At 46.1% G+C, this 20,919-nt stretch overlaps 1 protein-coding gene across 7 annotated transcripts in view; it reads right to left on the bottom strand.

Moving 5' to 3' along the window:
* Positions 1 to 874: 874 nt before the first annotated feature.
* Positions 875 to 20,919, bottom strand: part of Pka-R2 (cAMP-dependent protein kinase type II regulatory subunit) — a 504,771-nt gene continuing 484,726 nt past the window's right edge. For all 7 annotated transcript variants that reach the window (XM_076185008.1, XM_076185006.1, XM_076185013.1 and 4 more), the window contains 4 exons: positions 14,869 to 15,130; positions 13,176 to 13,334; positions 8,235 to 8,337; positions 875 to 7,479 (listed from right to left, as the gene is read on the bottom strand). In XM_076185008.1, coding sequence (XP_076041123.1) covers positions 7,349 to 7,479; positions 8,235 to 8,337; positions 13,176 to 13,334; positions 14,869 to 15,130 — 655 coding nt within the window. In that variant the 3' untranslated portion in view covers positions 875 to 7,348. The remainder of the gene's footprint in view (positions 7,480 to 8,234; positions 8,338 to 13,175; positions 13,335 to 14,868; positions 15,131 to 20,919) is intronic.

The following is a 20,919-nucleotide window of genomic DNA, read 5'->3' as shown; positions in this document are numbered from 1 at the left end:
TGGAGACAGTACCTATTACAAAGAGACAGGAATTAGACTTGGAGTTAGCAAATCTAAAGATGTTGCGTTTTTCATTAGGATTGATGAGGCTGGACAGAACCAGAAATGAGCTGATAAGAGACACAGGGCCCTTTGTTGTGGAAAAAACTAGATAGGCGAATCTGAGATGGTTTGGTCACGTGTGGAGGGAGGAGTATGTGGGGAGGATGATTCGGGAGATGGATCCAGCAGGAAGAGAGAAACACCAAAGAGAAGGGTTAAGGATGTAATGCAGGAGGACATGCGAGTGGTGGATGCAACAGAAGAAGACACGGTAGACGCAGGCAAACAGAGCAAGTTGAAGACTGTTGATTCACTATGGAGATCCCCAATGAAAGCCTTTGGAAGAACAAAGGGGTGTTAATCACAACCACAATGGATTTGAAGGCTGCATGCGATTTATTTTGGACTGGGGTATTAGCGAAGGGTTCAAGCTCCATTCTTAAACTTTGTTGACACCGGGCTAGTTTAGGCTAGTACTAGCAAATTGCAAACTACCCTTCTACTCGCTAAGTGTCAATGGAAAGTTAGTAAACTTGCCTCCCAACTATCTTAGTGTCAACACCTTACTTGCTCTTAACTAAGTTAACTTGTAGCTAGTACTAGCGGCTACTAAACTAGCTTCAGTTTTGTTACATTTCTGGGTGGAAGAAGGTAACCGGAATCTATGTCCCCTTCAGGGTGGCAGGGAACACCACAGGGATGTGCTACAGCAGCAATTACACTCCCTTGTGTACATATGCAGGTGTATGTGTTGTCCGTGTGTGTACGTATGTGTAAGTGCATGCATGGATACTCACGTATTTCATCTCATAAAGGATAAGAAAACACTGCACAGGTTATGCCGTTTAATAGTTAGTTTACATATAATTTATTCTATAAACATATATACTAAGTATGATTTATGTTTTGTTATTTCCTACCTTTGCCCCTGAATTGGCAAAGGTTGCATTTCTTTCTCCTTCAGCATGCCTGATTACTACAGACCCCAATTTGCTAAAGTCACTGCATTACGCCCAACGGCTAGGAAACTTCTCACTGCACTTAAGGTTGCCAGATGTCTCTTAGTTGACCAATGCCATCGGCTCAGTGACGTCACTCGACTGGCGAGGGACGGGCTGGGCCGTCACTCATGGCATCTATTTATTATATATATATATATATATATCTTTAATGCGCGTACGCGATTTCTTTTTTTAATGCGAGTCCACGCACGGGTCTATAGACTTGTCAACGTAGTGGCAGAAGTTCCGTGTGGATAGATTAGGTAATGGGGGCTGTGCAGTATCAAAAAGCGACATTATTTATTTCCTAGTGACAGAACGCGGCGTGCATCCGGCCTTACAGAGATAAAACAAAATGATGATAATAATGATAATAATAATAATAATGGCCTTCCCTCAGCCAACTGGCCCACTTGGGTGGACGAAAAATCTGTAGACAATTATCTTACTCTTGCGGACTGGTTGCCAAAATTCGCCAGAATATACAAACACTTTCGACAGAGAAATAGAGTAACCATTTATTGGAATGGAAAGGCAATATTACAAATATTACTAATCATGAACTTTTATTTTCTTTGGCGTAGAGGTGCTCGGTTTTTTGTATTTATTTTAGAAAAAGAAAAATATCAACGTGACGTCACGAAGCTTTCCCCCCCCCCCAACCCTCCCCCTTAGGGTGGGAATTTTGGGACAGTCTATGTAGCCTCTCCCCAACACCCAAAAATAATCACACGGGACATATCTTTGCCCCTTCCTTGTCAAAGCAATATCAGTGGTTCATGGCATGTATAGAAGGTTGACAGATAAGGAAAAAATGTATGAAAATGTGTATGACAAGTAAATTGTATGAAGAAATAAAGAAAGTACAGGAACAATATTCATTTTCTAAATATAATTTACCCTTTAAACTAGAAAACAAAAATTTCAGTAGGTGTGCAATCAATTATAAGTAAATACTTCCCCCCTTGAGTTATATATATATATATATATATATATATATATATATATATATATATATATATATATATATATTTATAAGCGTTAGGATGCAATGAAATCTCACTGCATTTGGATGGACCAAGACGTGAGAATGTGAGAATGCTCGCCATGGTTACCACACACGCACACGCGCACACACACACTACACTGAGGTTCATCTATGGGGATGCTGGGAAAAAGAATTTTGTCCTTGAGTTACTCAACTAAACATATTGCACACACAAACGCCCAGAGCAGCGACAGAAAGGATAGAAATTATTGGAGCCAGGGCTACAACTACACGAGAAATTACGAGAAAAATAATATATATATACATTGTATACTTATTATATTATTGTTTCAACAAATCACGTAAATTACACACAAAGCTAACGTCCTACCACACTACCACACGGAAAAAGATATCTCACTGGTATGTCCAGGAAGAGTCTGCGATCTCCCCGTTCTTCAGTTCGAGACTCCCGAAGTGGACAGACACTCCCCGAAGAAGGCGGCAACGGGGGAGGACCTCCTCTTGTATAGGGTGGTCGCTTTTGCGCGGGAGGAGGAGGAGGAGGGGGGCATTGTTTACACTATGACGTCACGCAGAGCACCCCTAACGTAAAGAAAGACCAAAAATACATCATCACGCAATCATCGGCCATAAGGGCACCTATTGTGACATATTCTTTAAGAAATTTCATGAAAAAATGAACAACACAGAGCCCACTGGCGGACCCAGAAGGCTCTTCCTCGGGTATGTCAGTCTTGAGAATACCACCGATCCTTCGAGCATTTGGATGGTTTTCGTAGTGACATTCTGACCTCGTTCTCGACAAGTCGACCGAAGGAGGACCTTGTGTCTCCTTCTGGAGGCGCCCTCAAAGGTGGGCGCGGCGCCCCAAGGGCAAGACCTGGGTATGCACGCTTAACAATTCTAGTGTAATGACTTAAATATTACAGGACAAGGTATGTACGAGTCAAAATAAAATGAGAAAAAAATAGTATATCCCTTAGAAAAATAAAGAATAACAATCTAATTCGACCATCGAATTAAACTGACAACCCTGTAGGTCTCCCATTGCACTTTCATTACGTTTCGTTCAGTTATTTTTTTTCTTCCGTATTTCGTTCATTTCCTTAATGTTTCGCTCGCCCCTGATCTCCAGTCTGTACAACGCCTCTTCGTATGTCTTGCCTCGTATTTTGTAATCATTATTTTTTTTAATTATTGTTAATGTTATTAATAGTATAATTATTATTATCCGCGTATTCTCACAAAGTGAAAGGCAGTTTTTGATTAGATTATGGTTCTTTTTTTATGAAAAGAGAAAAGAGAGAGAGAGGGGTGGAGAGGAAGTGAGAGAACTTCAATGATACAAAAGAAGCTAGACAGGGCGATTTCAAGCATGAACTTGAAATCAAATTTATGAGGAGGAGGAAGAGCAGGAGGACGAGGAAGAGGAGGAGGACGAGGAAGAGGAGGAGGACGAGGAAGAGGGGAGGACGAGGAAAAGGAGGACGAGGAAGAGCAGAAGGACGAGGAAGAGGAGGAGGACGAGGAAGAGCAGAAGGACGAGGAAGAGGACGAGGAAGAGGACGAGGATAAGGAAGAGGGAAAGGAGGAGGACAAGGAAGAGGAGGATTAGGGCAACGAGGAGCAGAGGGAGAAGGTCTAGGAGGAGACAAAGGATCTGAAGAACAAAGAGTTGATGACCCCTTGAAGAATGGATGGGGCTGGATGGAGAGGAGGGGACTACCCCGTGGAAACCTCGGGTACCCTGTGGGAGGGGGGCTGTCCAGGGATGGATCTCTCTCATCCTCAACTAAGTAGATGGATGGGTAGAGATGGATAGGCGTGAATGAATGAATATAAGGATAGGCAGGAAGGTCCGGAAGGATTGGAAGGGGGACGATTCCAGGAAGGGAAGAGAGGGGGGCGATTCCAGGAAGTGTTAGAGAAGGGGGGCAATTCCAGGAGGGAAAGAGAGGGGAGCGATTCCAGGAAGGGTTAGAGAGGGGGAGCAATTCCAGGAAGTGGAAGAGAGGGGGGGGCCGATTCCAGGAAGCGTTAGAGAGGGGGGCGGTTCCAGGAAGGGAAGAGCGGGGGGGGGGGGCGGTTCCAGGAAGGGAAGAGAGGGGGGGGCGATTCCAGGAAGGGTTAGAGAGGGGAGCGGTTCCAGGAAGTGAAGAGCGGGGGGCGGTTCCAGGAAGGGAAGAGAGGGGGGACGTGGTTCCAGGAAGGGAAGAGAGGTGGGGGGGCGGTTCCAGGAAGGAAAGAGAGGTGGGGGGCGGTTCCAGGAAGGAAAGAGAGGTGGGGGTGCGGTTCCAGGAAGGGAAGAGAGGGGAGGTGAGGGGAGAGTAGCCCAAGACACCGTGTGAGACCCTCCTGAAGAAGGCCAAGTAATAAGGGACACGACACCGATGTATGGGGGTAACTGTTTTGTGGGAGTGGCATAGCACCTTAAGAAAATCATATTCTTTTCTTTCTGACACGGTGGGCCGTCTCACAGGCAGGCTGTGTGGGTGGTCCTTGGTTGTGGTAGGCCGTGCTTTGTGTAGGACAGGTCATGAGCTGAGGCAGGTCGTCCAGGCTCCCCTCCTCAAACTCGGCCAAACTCCAGCGGTGAATGAAGGCATAGCACCTTGTAAGAAGGCCAAAACACGAGAAGGCCAACATGCCTGTGCCTGTGAGCAGGCCGTGCAGGCTATTACCATATAAATAGAGAATAGCCTCTCTGAGGCAACGCCCAGGCTTTGTGCAGGCCGTCGCTAAAGCAGGTAGCAGGTCAAACTGAAAGCACTGATTTTCCAGGCCATGAGCAGGCTGTTGCAGACGCTACCGATGGCAGGCTGTACCCTCAGCAGGTCTTTGTCATAAAGAAGGCCAAACAGGCCGAGGTCGAGCAGGCATAGCAGGCTGGATGAGGAGGTAGAAGTGCAGGTCGTTTGAGCCTGCTCTACTGAACCTGCCCGTGTCTGTGGTGGTCGAGAGGCCTACTGGTACTCCTTTTGTCCTTACCAGTACCTGCCCTGTTCCTACCAGTAATTTTGTGCCCCTACCAGAAGCTATTCTACTCCTACAAGTACTTCCCAATCCTACCAGTAGTTCCCTGTTCCACCAGTAGATGTAATTTTTTTCTAATAGTACAAGTACTTTCACCTAATTCTGGCTGTCTAGTCCCTATTCATAGTTGCTCTCTTTACCTACAACTAGTAGCTGCTCAGTCAAGTAACCTGGTACTAGTATTTCTTATCTCTCCCATATTACTCCCTTCTTTGCTCCGTTACTTGTTGCTATATGATGGTACCCCTACCTTTAATGGTAACCTCTGCCAATACCAGAAACTACATTGTCCTTTTTATTCCATACTGGTAAAAGTCCCGTGTGGACCAAAAACTGTCCCTCGGTGTTCCCTGGTGACAGTAACAGTCCTCGACGTCCTCGTATCAGCAAATGACCTGCACACCGGAGTAGCCAATGGCGAGAACCTCGTCCTCAATTCCGCCCTCTTCCACTCCCTCCCCAAACACTCAATCCACCCCGATGTCCATAGGAAGGACCCTCACACCCAAAGATCATCCAGTGGACTATCCACGACTCCGAATTCAGCGCCGCCCTACAAGAACCGGAAGACTTCTTCGGGAGGTCTTCGGCACAAGGGTGACGGCGTCTTCGACGAAGAGGTCGCCCTCGAGGAGCTTCGAGAGGAACCTCTTCGCCGATGACGTTCTCCGTTCGAAAGCGAGACGATGATAGTTACTCCCGGAGTGAAAATGGGCTACCTGCGGATGAACCAAACCTCCCCTCTCCAGAAGCTGTCACAGGAGGAAGAAAGAGAAGAAAAATAAGACAGAAGTTCGTAATCCTCCCCTCCCCAATACCTCTAATCTTCTTGGTGTGTCCAACCAATGAGTTTTATTTATGAAGTGTTTTGAGTGTGAGTGTGTGTGTCCTTCCGCTACAGGAGACAGACTCCTGTACCCTCGAAGAAGTATCCCCTTCGTCAGTAGTCTCTCGCATGTTCCTCCTCCAGTGTGTTCTCGTATAGAACTCCGAGTGTTTACGTATATGTATGTGCTTGTGTGTGTGTGTGTGTACGAATATGTGTACATGTTTTGCATCTATGAATTGGCCGGCACCAGCCGGGACTGGGAAATCCATCTTGTGACGCATTTTTACTGGAAGAGTTCCTGGAACCGCTTCGCGAGGGGTACCCCGCTGATATATATCCAAGAGCTTCCGCCCAGAAAAGTTAGTTAGAAATATGTACACGTATGTGTACATGTGTGTATGGGTCTGTGTGTATGTCTGGGCCTGTATGGCAGTGTATGTATGTGTGTATGTGCGTGCATGTGTGCACGCGCGTGCGTTTGCATCACTACATGGGTGATGCAAGAAGCGGAATAAGTTCGCCAGTGCATATATATATGTATATATATGTATATATATATATATATATATATATATATATATATATATATAGATAGATATGATAAATGGGTTTGGCTATCTTTTTTTATTGTTACTGTTCTTGTTGACAGGATGGGCTGGCGTTAACCCTACGGTCAAGTTGGCAACCGTGTAAATGTTCCTTGCCAACGGCTTTTAACGGTTTTTAACGGTTTTAAACGGTTTCCACGGCGACGGACGGTTGTGACACCCGCCATGGCACATGTAGCATGTTATATATGGCAATGAAAGAATTAAAATTAGTATTCAAATGCAATATTGGGCAGCTGCTGGTGGTGATGGTTGTAAAGATGGAGACTGCCTGTGGCGGGAGATGCTGGTAAAGGTGGTGGAGATGTTGGAGATGTTGGAGAGACGGAGGAGGGCTCACATAGGTAGGACAAGTTGTCGTGGTGGGGGGGGGACTAAAGAGGAAGGAAGTGGTTGAGGGAGATTGGTGGTGATGGTGGAGATGGCGGTTGTGGTGGGAGTTTGTGGTGGTGATAGTGGTGATGACGACAGTATCCACGACGAAGGTGACGACAACGACGGCGATGACGACGTCGTCTAGGACGACCACCACGGAACAAGGACACCATCCTCTCCTGTTACAGCGCCTTCCGCTGAAGCTCAACAATAGGATGGTTGGTGTATTGGGGGTAATGGCCAAGGGGTGTTTATGGGTTAAGGAAGGAGGACAAGGGGGAGGGAAGAGGAGGAGGGAGGGAGGGGGCGGGGGGTTGAGGGGGGAAGGGGGGGGCGAGGGAAGGAAGGGAATACACTTCACCACGAACAGACAAGCTTTCTACATATTATAACCCCGACCCGACGAAGAAACAAGCTTTTGAAGTGTCTAGGCTCTTCTTGGTTCACTTCATCGAATGTCGGAGATGTTGGCCTTGGAGCCGAAGATCTTGCTGAGTTCGTTTTCGTAGTCCTCGATGTTCCTCTTCATGAGGTCCATGCAAGGCCCCAGCAGCCGCTCAAACGCCTCCACGTCCAAAACTGAAGAAGAAGGACATTTCTTCATACTTTTACACACGACAGACATCACATCTTTAAGAAATAAAATGAAATAATCAACTAAATTGTTCAAATTGAAGCGTCCATTACAACTAGCCTCTACGTCCAAAACTGCAGAAGAGAGACATGACAGACATTACATTAAAAAATAAATAAATAGATAAAATGAAAAAATAAAAAAAATAAAGTCAAAAGCCCTCTGTGAGGGGCACCGTCCTAGCCTCCTGATAGGGGGGGGGGAGTGTGTGACGTTAAACCATATCATCATCATAAAAAAAAAAAAAAAAAAATCCTCCGGTTGAATCAAATTGTCCGTTGGCATTCCAGTTAATATCCATTAATTCTACTTAACCAGTACCAGGATTGGTCTTGCGAGACGGACGTCAGAGATTGTCATCTCCCTGCAGCCCATCTTCAAAACCCGTCAACATCCTCACCTCTGTCTCTTCTTACAAGGGGAGACCCCCATAACTGACCCCCTTCCTTCTACTACTGTAAGACATTAACATTATACATGAAAAGGAAGAATGGGAAGAAGAGGAAGATGAAAAGGAAGAGGATGAGGAAGAAGAGAAGCAAAAGTAGAGGAGGAAGAAGACGAAAAGTAGAAGAGTAGAGGAGGAAGAAGAGGAGGAAGAAGAAGAGGGAGAGGAGGAGGAGGTAGAGGAGTAGTGGAGGAAGAAGCAGAGGAGGGAGAGGAGGAGGAGGAAGAAGAGGAGAAGGAGGAGTCTACTTACATGCCAGTCTGACGTTGCCCACTGCGTAGATAGAGGCCGCACGAGGCTTCTTGGTGACGAGGGCAAGCTCTCCGAAGTAGCCCCCTGTCGTGACACGGGATATCTACGAAAAAGAAATACAACACATCAATCTATGTCGTGAGGTTACTACGAAAAAAAACGAAAGAAATGAGACTGAGGCGCGAGATGCTAAAAAAAACGAAAAAAAACAACAAAACAAAACAATAAAACACTTGTTTGGGGTTAAGATGGTGGAAAGAGCTGAGGATTTCGTTTCTTCTCCAAATTCCAAAATCCCACCTCGCTCCTTCTCACGCCGCAGATGTAAACATCTGAGCACGGAGAGAGTCCCTCGTAAAGAGGTCAAATCCAAACTAGGTCACTTGCACTCTTTTCATGAGATCCTCTTTAAGAGTCTTCGCCAGTGAGTCGCAGTTGAATTCTGCGGAACGTTTTTCTTCTTGCATTCGCCAGATGATTTAAATCAGTTGACGAAGACCCTAGGCAGAGGGCGGGAACCTACGAACCTACCTCGGTCTACTTCGTATATTTTATTCTATCTGTCGTCAAACGATTTTATTCAGCTAAAAGGGGGGGTGAATAATTTGCAGGTCTGAGAGCCAACGGGAGGGAGGTCTTCTGGTGTGAAGTTCTTTAAGAAATTTTGATTTCTTTTCACAATTGTTTATACGTAAGTGATCGTGAGACTGTCTTTATTTACATATTTATATGGGGATGAAATGGGTGGGAGTGGAATTATGCCTTTTGACTCTGGCTACCTCCCTTGTAAGGGGGAAAAGAGCCCTTGGTATATGTATGTATATAGCTTATCCTAATTACCTTAAATTTGCACTTTAGATATTTTATTCTAGTTACCGTTCGGCGATTCTGTTCAGTTGAGGTACGTCACCAGACATATGAGGTTTAAGTTTTTCTTTTCAATTGTCAGTCCTCCATTTCGTTTGATAAGTGGAATCAGGGCTTTTGAGACTTTTATCAGGTTGTGAGGTTGGATCGGGTTAGGTTAGGTTAGGTTAGGTTGGGTTAGGTTAGGTTGGATTAGAGCAGATTAGGTTCAGTAAGGCTAGGCTAGGCTAGGCTAGGCTAGTCTAGGCTAGTCTAGGCTAGGCTAGGCAAGGCAAGGCAAGCCAAGGCAAGCCAAGGCAAGGCAAGCCAAGGCAAGGCAAGCCAAGGCAAGGCAAGCCAAGGCAAGGCAAGCCAAGGCAAGGCAAGCCAAGGCAAGACAAGCCAAGGCTAGGCTAGGCAAGGCTAGGCAAGGCTAGGCAAGGCTAGGTTCTCAGGTTAGGTTACGTTTCTTTAAGTATTTCTTATTATTTTTTCTGCTTTATAAAGTGTCACATGTAGAATGCGAGGAAGAAGGTCACTCTAACAAGGCGTAATGTTGTGGCGGATTCTCTGCCATAATCCCATTACCCGGCACAGCGGCCAAACATTGTTTACATTGTGGCATCGATACTCACATTTCAGTGTACCCGGAAGGGATTAATCTGAAACTAGTTTTATCAAGCTGTGAACCAGCTTTACCTGAATAAATTGCCCTAGAGTCAGGAATAAAATATTACAATATTATGGGATGAAGTTCAAAGGACGCCATTTTGCGTTGAGCAATGCCATGTCATTGGACCACGTGACCCAACCTACACCGGTTTCATAACATGCTGAAGGTCACGTAAGGTCAAGTGAGGTCATGTCGTATATGGAAAGCTGTTCCATTTTTCAGAGGCCAAATAGAGTGACAAAAAATGGTGTGTGTGTGTGTGTGTGTGTGTGTGTGTGTGTGTGTGTGTGTGTGTGTGTGTGTGTGTGTGTGTGTGTGTGTGTGTGTGTGTGCACGTGTGTAGTTCACCATGGTCTTGGATCACGTGTTTGACTCGTGTCCAAAGCTATTTCCCTTCCGGAAGAGCTCAGAGATCATATACAACCGATCTACGGGTAACGCTGTGACCTTACACGCACATACACAACTCCCCGCCCACGCGAGTTGGAGTAACGACTCGCAGCGCAGACATACTGAAATTATTTCAGCCTTGGGTGGGATTTGAACCCGGACCACCGTATTGGCGGCCGGGAACTCTACCAAATGTGCCATCGAGTCGTGTGTGTGTGTGTGTGTGTGTGTGTGTGTGTGTGTGTGTGTGTGTGTGTGTGTGTGTGTGTGTGTGTGTGTGTGTGTGTGTGTGTGTGTGTGTGTATTTACGCGCGCGTGTGTGCGTGTACGTGCGTTCGCGAATGTTATGTATGTAGTCGTGTGCGTGTCCAAAGTTGTTTAAGAACATCTCAAGCGACCTTTAGCGAGTTCAACCGTGGTGGTTCAATTACAATGCAAGTCAGTGGAGACGTTCATACACAACCATGCAGTTTTTCCTTGATCATGAAGTACCGCCGCGGTTTCCGCGCGGTTCAAACCGCTATTGTGAACAAAGCCTCACTCAGCAAATTAAGTCATACATGTTCTCGCTAGACTGTCATTAGGCGGCTTTATTCAGCTTATGGAAGACATTCGATAATGACCTGCAAACCTGAGTAATATCAAGCTGACCTTACTTGATTGGAGTTTACCTTACATGACCTTACGTGACCTTACATGACCTTATATAGCCGTTTTTAAACTTTGGCGGTGATCATAAGGATTCGAACTTCATCCTCTGGCATCTCTTCATCATGGTTGTTGTTGGTACTTCCAGGTCCCTACCCCTATTGATTCTGTTTGACGTCGCGAAGTGCCTTGCTTAGGGGCCCTGGGACGGTGCCTGACAAAAGGACTCTGGATGCCGTTCTTAACCTCTGCGCCGTGAGCAGGATTCGAACCCGCACTCTTGACCTCCCTCGGAGGTTGTCAGACGAGGACGTCAAGGTTGGGGATGACATGTGGTAATGGACATGGAACTGCCTAGTGTAGGCCTTATGGTCTCTTGCAGTCTCCTTCATTCTTATGTAAGCCATAAATCCATTGGGACGGGGCTTGCCTGGTGCTTTCGTCTTATAACCAGAGCTGGGCGCGTTCCTCGGTGCGTACCTAGGTGCGTTCCGATTTAGTTTGGCCGCAGTTAGCGTTCCCAAGCTATTAAAGCAATATAGGGGCCGGTATAATATGTGGCCTACCTTTTGGATGTGGCATACGAAATTTTTCTTTGTTATAGTATGTGGCCTACCAGACTTTTATTTCGGTATGAACTTGTCTCTTAAGCTTTAACAGTTTGGGAGCTCTAACCGCGGCCAAACTAAAGCGGAACGCACCGAAGAACGCGCCCAGCTCTGCGTATAACCATTACTCGGAGGAGCCACATAGACCCGGACGTTTGGGACAAAGGACTTTATTCGGTTATGAGTCGACCCAAAGAGGCGAAAGTGTCTTAAAGTCGCCTGGCGTTAACCAGGACAAAATATTTTAAGTATGACACCGAGACAAATAAGACTTTCTTCTTTTACCGGCTCCAGTCCTCCTCCTCTTCCTCCTCCTCCTCCTCCTCCTCCTCTTCTTCCTCCTCCTCCTCCTTATCCCTTCGTTTACCCCCCTCATCCTTTCCATGCTTCGTCAGCCTTACGTTAATTGTTCTTCTTCCTTCTCCTCCTCCTCCACTTCCTGTTCTTTATCCTTATCCTCTTCTTTATCCTTCTTTCCCCTCCCCTCACCTTCGTTCTTCCCCACCTCTTTTCCCTTCCCCACCCCTCCCCTCCCCACTTCCCCGTCTCCCCTTCTCTTCTCAACCTCCCTCTCTCCCCCTTCTCTACTCTCCTCGCCTCTCTACCCTCCCCCTCCTCCATTTCCCTCCTCTCCCTCCTCCACTTCCCTCCTCTCCCCCCTCCACTTCCCTACTCTCCCTCCTCCACTTCCCTCCTCTCAGGACCCATCCCCTCCTTGTTGGAGTTGACCATAATGACACAGCTGGAGCCAATCCCACTCCACCTTTCTCCTCTTCCTCCTCGCCCTCTTCCACTTCCTTTCCCTCCACCTCCTCCTTTCCCTCCTACTACGTCTTACCTTCTTATTCTCTTTTCTCTATCCTTCCTCCTCTTTCCTCCTCCTCCTCCCCCTGTTCCCTTTACTTCCTCCACGTCCAATCAGTGCTTCCTCCTCCTCCTCCTCCTCCTGCTCCTCCTCCTCCTCCTCCTCCTCCCGACTCCTAATCCTTTTACCTCTTCCTCCCCTTTTCCCTTTCTTCTTCCTTATCCTCCTCCCTCTCTTTTTCCTCCTCGTTTTCCCCCTCTTCTTCCTCTTTCTCTTCCTCCTCTTATCCTTGTCTTTCCTCTTTTTCTCTTTCTTCCTTCTCATCTTTCCCTTTTCCCTTTTCCTCCTTTTACTTCTCTCTTTCCTCCTTCTCCACCTCCTCCCTTTCCTCCTTCCCCTCCCTTTCCTCCATCTCTTCCTCCTCTTTCCATCCTTCCTCCTTCGCTCTCTCAGCCTGCCTCCTTCACCTCCTTCCCCCTCCCTTTCCTCTATCACTTCCTCCTCCTCCTCCCATCCTTCCTCTTCCTCTCCCTCCTCACCTCCTTTTCCTCCTTCCCCTCCCTGTCCTCCATCTCTTCCTCCTTCCCTCTCACTCAGCGTACCTCCTTTCTTCCTTTGCCCTCCCTTTCCTCCATCTCTTCCTCCTCCTCCTCCCATCCTTCCTCTCCCTCCTCGCCTCCTTTTTCTCCTTGTTGGAGTTGACCATGATGATGTGAACTGGGCCTACCTCCTTACCTTCTTTTCTCTTTACCTCCTTCCCCCTCCCTTTCCTCCATCTCATCCTCCTCCCATCCTTCCTCTCCCTCCTCACCTCCTTTTCCTCCTTGTTGGAGTTGACCATGATGATGCGAACTGTGCCTTCCTACTTTCCTCCTTCCTCCATCTCTTCCTCCTCCTCCTCCTCCCATCATTCCTCTCCCTTTCCTCCATCTCTTCCTCCTCCTCCTCCCATCCTTCCTCTCCCTCCTCACCTCCTTTTCCTCCTTGTTGGAGTTGACCATGATGATGCGAACTGTGCCTTCCTCCACGAAGTACATCCCGTCGGCGGCTTCGCCTTGCTGGATGATGAGCTCGCCGTCCCTCTTCGGTTTCGGGATGAGGGCGTCAGCTAGGTTCATCCTCTCGTACATCTGCCGAAGACCAAGCCGAGGTCAGAACGATCAGTCTCGAACTCGGGGGCATTCGAAATAAATATACGATTAATCAAATCTGGAGAAATGTGTATATTTGTTGTAGGTTTGTTAATCTACAAAGGTATGTTTGTTGTAGGTTTGTTAATCTACAAAGGTATGTTTGTTGTAGGTTTGTTAATCTACAAAGGTATGTTTGTTGTAGGTTTGTTAATCTACAAAGGTATGTTTGTTGTAGGTTTGTTAATCTACAAAGGTATATTTGTTGTAGGTTTGTTAATCTACAAAGGTATAGAGTTTGGTATTTCAGATCTTAAATCTAATTAGAATTAATCAATTTAACTTTCAATATGTCAACATGAAATAACGAGTACGTTAAGTTCGTACTAAATAAGCTTGAAATCCAAAACTTGAATTTAAAACTCAAATTCAAATTTACTTTAAAATCACGGATTAAAACCAACTAAATTCTGACTCGAAATCTATCATTCAGAAAAATAGAAGAATCCGTATAAAATCAATAATATTCAAAGAAACTTATCTGAAATTATTCAAATACATAAAATTTTAAGGTATTAGTATGTTTTAGGGACGGGTGTCGTGGAGCTGCCTAGTGTAGGCCTTATGGTCTCTTGCAGTCTCCTTCATTCTTATGTTCTTATGTTATGAGACCATCCTCTCCGACGTCCGTCCCTTTTGCAAGCGTCATTCAGAAGGATCTTCTTAGTCTTCATGAAGTAAACTTAGAGATCACTCCTGAAGGCGCTTAACAGTGACTGATCGTCACCTTTGCCTTATGTGCTTGGAGTTCAGAGCAAGCAGAAGTCGCCATGAGCCGTTTGAATTTCTGTCATCCGTTAAAAAATGTCTAACCCTGTCAGGTCTCTCGTTCAAGTCTTGTTTTACCAAAAAGTCTTCCCGGTCTCTCGAATCACGTTTAAAGTCTTCAGGAAAAGTCTTCATGATCAAAACCGGAGAGGTCTCATGCACCTCTAGTCTTAAGGAAGACTTTCAGAGTCTCCGTTAAAGTCTTCAGAAACTAATTCAACATTACCAGAAGGTTTTTATGGCCGCAAACTCAAATTTCCTCTAGTCTTAACAAAATGAAAGAAAGAAATATATAAAATGAACACACACACACACACACACACACACACACACACACACACACACACACACACACACACACACACACACACACACACACACACACACACATATATATATATATATATATATATATATATATATATATATGTATATATACATATATACATACACAAAATATATAAACAGTCTTCTGGGTTACTCGTTCATCCTCCCCCAGAGTCTTTGGGAACAAATTTCATTTTACCAGGTCTTCTGGGTCCTTTGTTCATCGATAGTACTAGAAGAATACACAGACTCTCCTAGTCACCTTTAGTCTTCAAGAACACATCTGACATTACCATAAACGTGTACCTCCAGGGTCTCTCAGTCTCTTGGAGGAACAAGTCTCGCCTTACTAAAAGGTCTCTCGGAGTCTCCCACTTACCTCTAGAGTCTTCAGCATAGGGACCTTCTCGATGAGAGACTCGTACATCTTGCGCTTCTTGCAGGCCGACTTGAGGAGGATTCTCCTGAAGGTCTGCCGGCCCATGGCCCAAAGGGCGCCCGCCGAAATGGCCTGGATAGTGGCCGCCCTCGGAAGGTTGTACATGAGGGCGAGCTCGCCGAAGCTCCCGGCGTTGTCGTACTTCCCCACCAGACGGGGCTCGGAGTCGCTGTCGGACGCTACCAGGATGTTGAAGACGCCCCTGCGGAAGAAGGAGAAGTCTTAATTTATCTATTTATTATTATTATTATTATTATTATTATCATTATTATTATTATTTTTTTTTTTTTGAGAAAACTATGGGAGAGCTGGGCAGTTGAGTAACTACCCTAAGCATAAGCAAGTACAATAATAAATAAACAGGAAAAATAAACAAAACTATAATGTGTGGATAAATAAATGTATTTGTACCATATAGACTGACAAAGCAATAGATACATAGATAAATCAACACAAACATACGATACATATACGCAATACACATATCCTTCCATCTTTCCCTTCTTCCTTCCCTTCCTTCCTCACGGCATCCCTTCCTCGCTTCAGACCTCTCTTCCTCCTCCTCCTCCTCCTCTTCCCCCCTACCTCCTTTTTTCTCTCTTCCCTCCTTTCCTTGATTGCAGCCTTCTTACCTCGCCCCCCCGTTCCCCCTCCCCCCCTTTCCTCCTCTTCCCTTCTTGTGATTGGAACCATTTTCAGAGCAGTTCCACAGGTTTCTTGCTGTGCGTGCATGCACGTGTGCGCATGCTTGTGTGTGTGTATGCGCGTGTGTGTGTGTGCGCATGCTTGTGTGTGTGTATGCGTGTGTGTGTGTGTGTGTGTGTGTGTGTGTGTGTGTGTGTGTGTGTGTGTGTGTGTGTGTGTGTGTGCGTGTGTGTGTACGTTCACGAGACCAATCAGCACTGTTTCTGCCTCCTTCCCTTCCCCTTCCCCTCCCCTTCCCCTCCCTTCCCCTCCCCTCACTCTTCCCCTCCCTTCCCCTCACCCTCACCCAACTGTCCGTACCAATCGTCTTTCCTGAACGATTTTTTTCTTTTCTTTAAGCTCCACGTCGTGTCCAGACATGGGTTGGTCCCTCCCACACGCCCACACGCCCTCCACGCCCACTTCCTTCCACGCCCACCCGTCCTAGTTCTTCAAAGCCCATAGCCGTTGACCACCTTAACCCTATGTACTCTCAGATCCATTGAGAATCGAACTCGAACCAACACATTTACGAGATTGCTACGTGACATAGAATATGACCTCAGAGCATGTAAAATGACGTCGAAATTCATGACGTCAGTGACGTCACAGAATGACGTCACAACGACAATGGTTCTGAAGTCTCGCAGAAGCTTTGTACAGTCTGATTCAAAATCTGGTGGCCCCAAGGCGACCTTAGGTCTTTCGCTGGACCTTCTCTTCTAGAAAATGTCTAGGGTTTGTTGACCGACGATGGAAACGGTCAGACGAGAAATCATCTGGAAAACTTTATTCTCTCTCTCTCTCTCTCTCTCTCTCTCTCTCTCTCTCTCTCTCTCTCTCTCTCTCTCTCTCTCTCTCTCTCTCTCTTTTACGACGTCGACGAAATGACCATAAAAGGGAACTGATGTCCAATAGGGTCTGCCCATTCCCGTAGAAATAATTCCCGGGAATGGAGGAGGCAATGTTTGCAGATGTGTCCTTCAGCGGCCCGAGGCACTTTCTGTCATTTTTTTTCACTTACGCCAGATGATTTTATTCGGTTGAGATTCCTATTCCAGTCCCAGGGTCAGTCATCAGCCGAAAAGAATCGCTTGTTAATGGCGGGTGACGCGCATCCTACTAACTGGCATCCTAATTTGGGTAAGCGCGTTCCTACATTCGGTTGAAATGATCAGACTCGTACTTCACAGCTCGAAACAAGACAATCCCAATAATAATAATAAAAAAGAATTGTTCTAGACAATCGTTTGACGATCATCGTTGAGCGATAATCGTACAAAAAAAAAACGTACCTTAAGATCAGACTATACGATATGTCATTACACAGAAGTTGTTAAGCCTATTTGACCAATTTGATCAAATAGCCCCTCAAGCCTTAGCTTGTATTAAAGAATCAAAACTTACATATTGTCTTTCTCAATGTTTAGTATATCGAGCATTTCGTGCTTTTTGGGCTAACACTGGCATACTGCACGAACAGAAAACGTCAATTTCGAACTTTTGTAGAGTAGAGACTTCGTTATCAGTTTTCTATTTGGACCTCGCAATTCTTAGCTCAGTCCTTGGCTCAAAATCTCAAAATCTCTAATGATAATCTACATCCTCTTTGGTAAATTATGGACAAACACTGATTTTATTCTGGCTATCGTCAGACGATTTCTTTCAAATAGGAGTTTCTTTACTGTTGTGAAGAATTTAATGGTGTGTGTGTGTGTGTGTGTGTGTGTGTGTGTGTGTGTGTGTGTGTGTGTGTGTGTGTGTGTGTGTGTGTGTGTGTGTGTGATTCACCATGGTCTTGGATCACGTGTTGGATTCATGATCGACAGCTATTTCCCTCCCGGAAGAGAGCTCAGAGCTCATTATGACCGATCTATGGGTAATGCTGTGACCTTACACACACACACACCCAACTCCACGCCCACGAGAGTTGGAGTAACGAGCCGCAACGCAGCGATACCACTGCGCCACGAGTCGTGTGTGTGTGTGTGTGTGTGTGTGTGTGTGTGTGTGTGTGTGTGTGTGTACGCGCGCGTGCATCCTTTCGCAACATGTATCATAATCCTCACTACCCTTGCTGTTCACTCGCAATCCAAAACCAAAGATGAGGAACCAGATCTCTTCGTTGTGAACGAGACGTCCTGAAGCGACGAATCATTCTGAAGAAAAAAAAAAAAAATGACCGAAATTTTTCGAAAGTGAGCGAACGATTCTGGGAATGACCCAATAAATCAGGTACGAGCGATTTCTTTTGCGTCTCCGCCAGATAAATCGAGTCTCCCACGCGCTAGGATGAGCCGAGTGTCTGCCTGGAAGCCTGCCAAGGATGACCTCGAATATGGGCTAGTTGTGTGGTACAGAATTGAAAGACTTACTGTCTGTTGTCTGTACGTTTGCCTCTCTGTCTGTATCGCCTATCATCGTTTCTTTATATTTGTCTATATTTCGGTTTGTCTGTACCCATCTTTGTGTGTCTGTCTGTGTCTACATGTACCTATGTCTGTCCTGTCTGTCTATCTGTCTTTCCCCTGTCTGTGTCTGTCTCCCCAGTCACTTCATCGTCTCTTTATTTATTTACATGCTTGTGTGTTCCTGTTTGCCTTCCAAATTTACTGACAGCAGCGTGTCTACCAGCCTGTCTGTGTGTTGATCATTCTGCCTCCCGTCCCGCCAGGCTGGCGTTCGCTTTGTCTGTTTTCCATTCTTGTTTGTCTGTCCATCGGTGTGTGTCTGTCTGTTTGTTCGCCCGCACCTTCCTACTTGCCTGTCTTTCTGTCCTCCACCCACCTGTCCCATCATTTGTCTGTCTGTCTGTGTGTTTCTGTATCTGTCTGTCTGTGTCTGTTTCTGTGTCTGTCTGTCTGTCTGTCTGTCTGACAGAGGCAGATCTTGTAGATTAACTGGCCATTATGTACGCTTCTGTTGTACATGTGCACTGTGTGCATTGTGTGTGATTCACCTTGGTCTTTGGATCACGTGTTGGATTCGTGATCGACAGCTATTTCCCTCCCGGAAGAGAGCTCACAGCTCGTATGACCGATCTGGGTAATGCTATGACCTTACACACACACACACACACACACACACACACACACACACACACACACACACACACACACACACACACACACACACACACACACACACACAACTCCCCGCCCACGAGAGTCGGAGTAACGACCCGAAGCGCAGCGATACCGAAATAATTTCGGCCCTGGGCAGGATTCGGAACAGGTACTGCCTGCACCACCGTATTGGCAGTCCAATACTCTATCAACCGCGCCACGCGCGTGTGTGTATGCACGCGTGTGTGTACGTGTACATGTATGTGTATACTTCTAAACGACACACACACACACACACGTTGAATGTGTAGAGAATAAAATTAATGAGTGAAAGTAAGGGACAAAGACATTGATATGTTGTGAAAACTATAACATAGCGTCACAACCCGCAATGCTTTGTTCACAAAGCTTCATCGTTCTCTCAATTGTCTTCGTTTTCTTCCACCACACACACACACACACATATATATATATATATATATATATATATATATATATATATATATATATATTATATACAGACCCACATACATCCGTTCCATTATTTGCCTCTATGGTACCATGGGATATAGTGACGACATTCTTATCCCCCTCCACAGGGGAGAAAGTGAAGGATTTAGCTCCAAAACCTAAACACTCAAGGCTGCGTCCCGTTTACATACATGCATTGGTCATTAAGCACCCCCCACTCTGCCCGTGGCCTTCCGAGCCAAAGGATACCATGACGTCAGCACGCACGTGGACACGCGCACGCAAACATGTCCATGACCACGAGCTGGTCATTGGAACGATCCCACTCGTTTGGCAAACACGCTCAAAGCATCAAACGTTTAACTATGTTTGCCTGCCAAACGCGATCTGATGTGTTTGCAAACAGGAAATCGACCAATAGTGAGAGAGATTCTATCGGTGGGAGGAGCTTACAAATGGACGGGGATGTACAAAGTCTACTAACGCGTTCGTAGCTAATTTCTAACACCGACTAACATGCCTAACACTATCGACCACCAACTTGGGTGAGTTTCTGTTTTTTTTCTTTTTTTTTTTTCTTTTTTTTTTCTTAATCTAATCACAACTACTGTTAGGCACATGTTTACATCTTTGATCTGTTTACCTGTTTTAAACTCTTCATTGTTTATGTTTAGCTGTTTATAACTAATTCAACTGCCCATTTAGTTATACGTTAAACCCTCGATATAACGGACGATATGGGGTCCGTTATAACCGGGGATCCGTTATAACCGATGGAAATACCGGACAGATCCGTTATATCTCGAAGTTTGTCCGGTATTAAAAATTATTAAGATTAGAAATTACAGTATATTCATAATTTTTTCAATTCAACTTCATACTTATTCTAAATTACATTCAATTATTTCATCTTGTATATTCGTCTGTCTTGAATTTAACAATGGGTTCTCGGTATTAATGCCGCCAGTGGTTCTTCGAGGCAGACGTCGGATACAACCATCTCCCCATTGCTCATCTTCTAAAGCCATCAAGACCTCTAGCCTTCATATGGAGGTACAATTCATAGGCCTCCCAAACTCCCTCACTTCCTTGGACTCCAAGTCCCCTCCTCCCTCAACTCTCCAGGCCTATCCCCCCCCCTCAAAAATTTCTTTACCTCTAAATACACCCACAAAATCCAGGTAGTCCCCCATAATCCCACACCCAAACTCCCCACAGCTCTTCCAGCGCTAGTTGACAACACCTTTGCTGGAAAGTTGTCATGACGTAAGAGTGACGTCATGCCCTCTCCACAATCAATGGATGGAGACCCCCCCCTCCCTCCCCCTCCCCTCGCAGCCAGAGGGCCGCCGAGCAGGGAGGGAGGGAGGGAGAAAGGGAGAGGGAGAGAGAGAAGGAGATAGGGATAAGGTTAGAGGTAGGGAGAGGGTTAGAAGTAGGGTGGGGGAGAGGTAGGGTGGGAGGAGAGGTAGGGTGGGGGAGGTGTAGGGAGGGGAGGAGTAGGGAGGGTGAGAGAGGGTGAGAGTGAGATAGGAGGAGAGGGGAGAGAGAGGGAGATAGGGAGAGGGTTAGAGGTAGGGAGAGAGAGGTAGGGAGAGGGTTAGAGGTAGGGTGGGGGAGAGGTAGGGAGGGGGAGAGGTAGGGAAGGGGAGGGGAAGGGAGGGGAGGGGAAGGGAGGGGGAGAGTAAGAGAGGAGGAGAGGGAGGGAAGGGGAGAGGAGGAGAGGGTGAGAGGGTATAGAGTGGATATGGTGAAGTGTTTATTGGTGGTC

The sequence above is a fragment of the Oratosquilla oratoria genome, chromosome 5, assembly GCF_046742065.1.
Source record: "Oratosquilla oratoria isolate Oo_2021 chromosome 5, ASM4674206v1, whole genome shotgun sequence".
In the NCBI taxonomy this organism is placed as follows: domain Eukaryota; kingdom Metazoa; phylum Arthropoda; class Malacostraca; order Stomatopoda; family Squillidae; genus Oratosquilla; species Oratosquilla oratoria.
The sequence above is the reverse complement of the archived record's forward strand: the minus strand, read 5'-3'. Positions and strand labels throughout refer to the sequence as shown.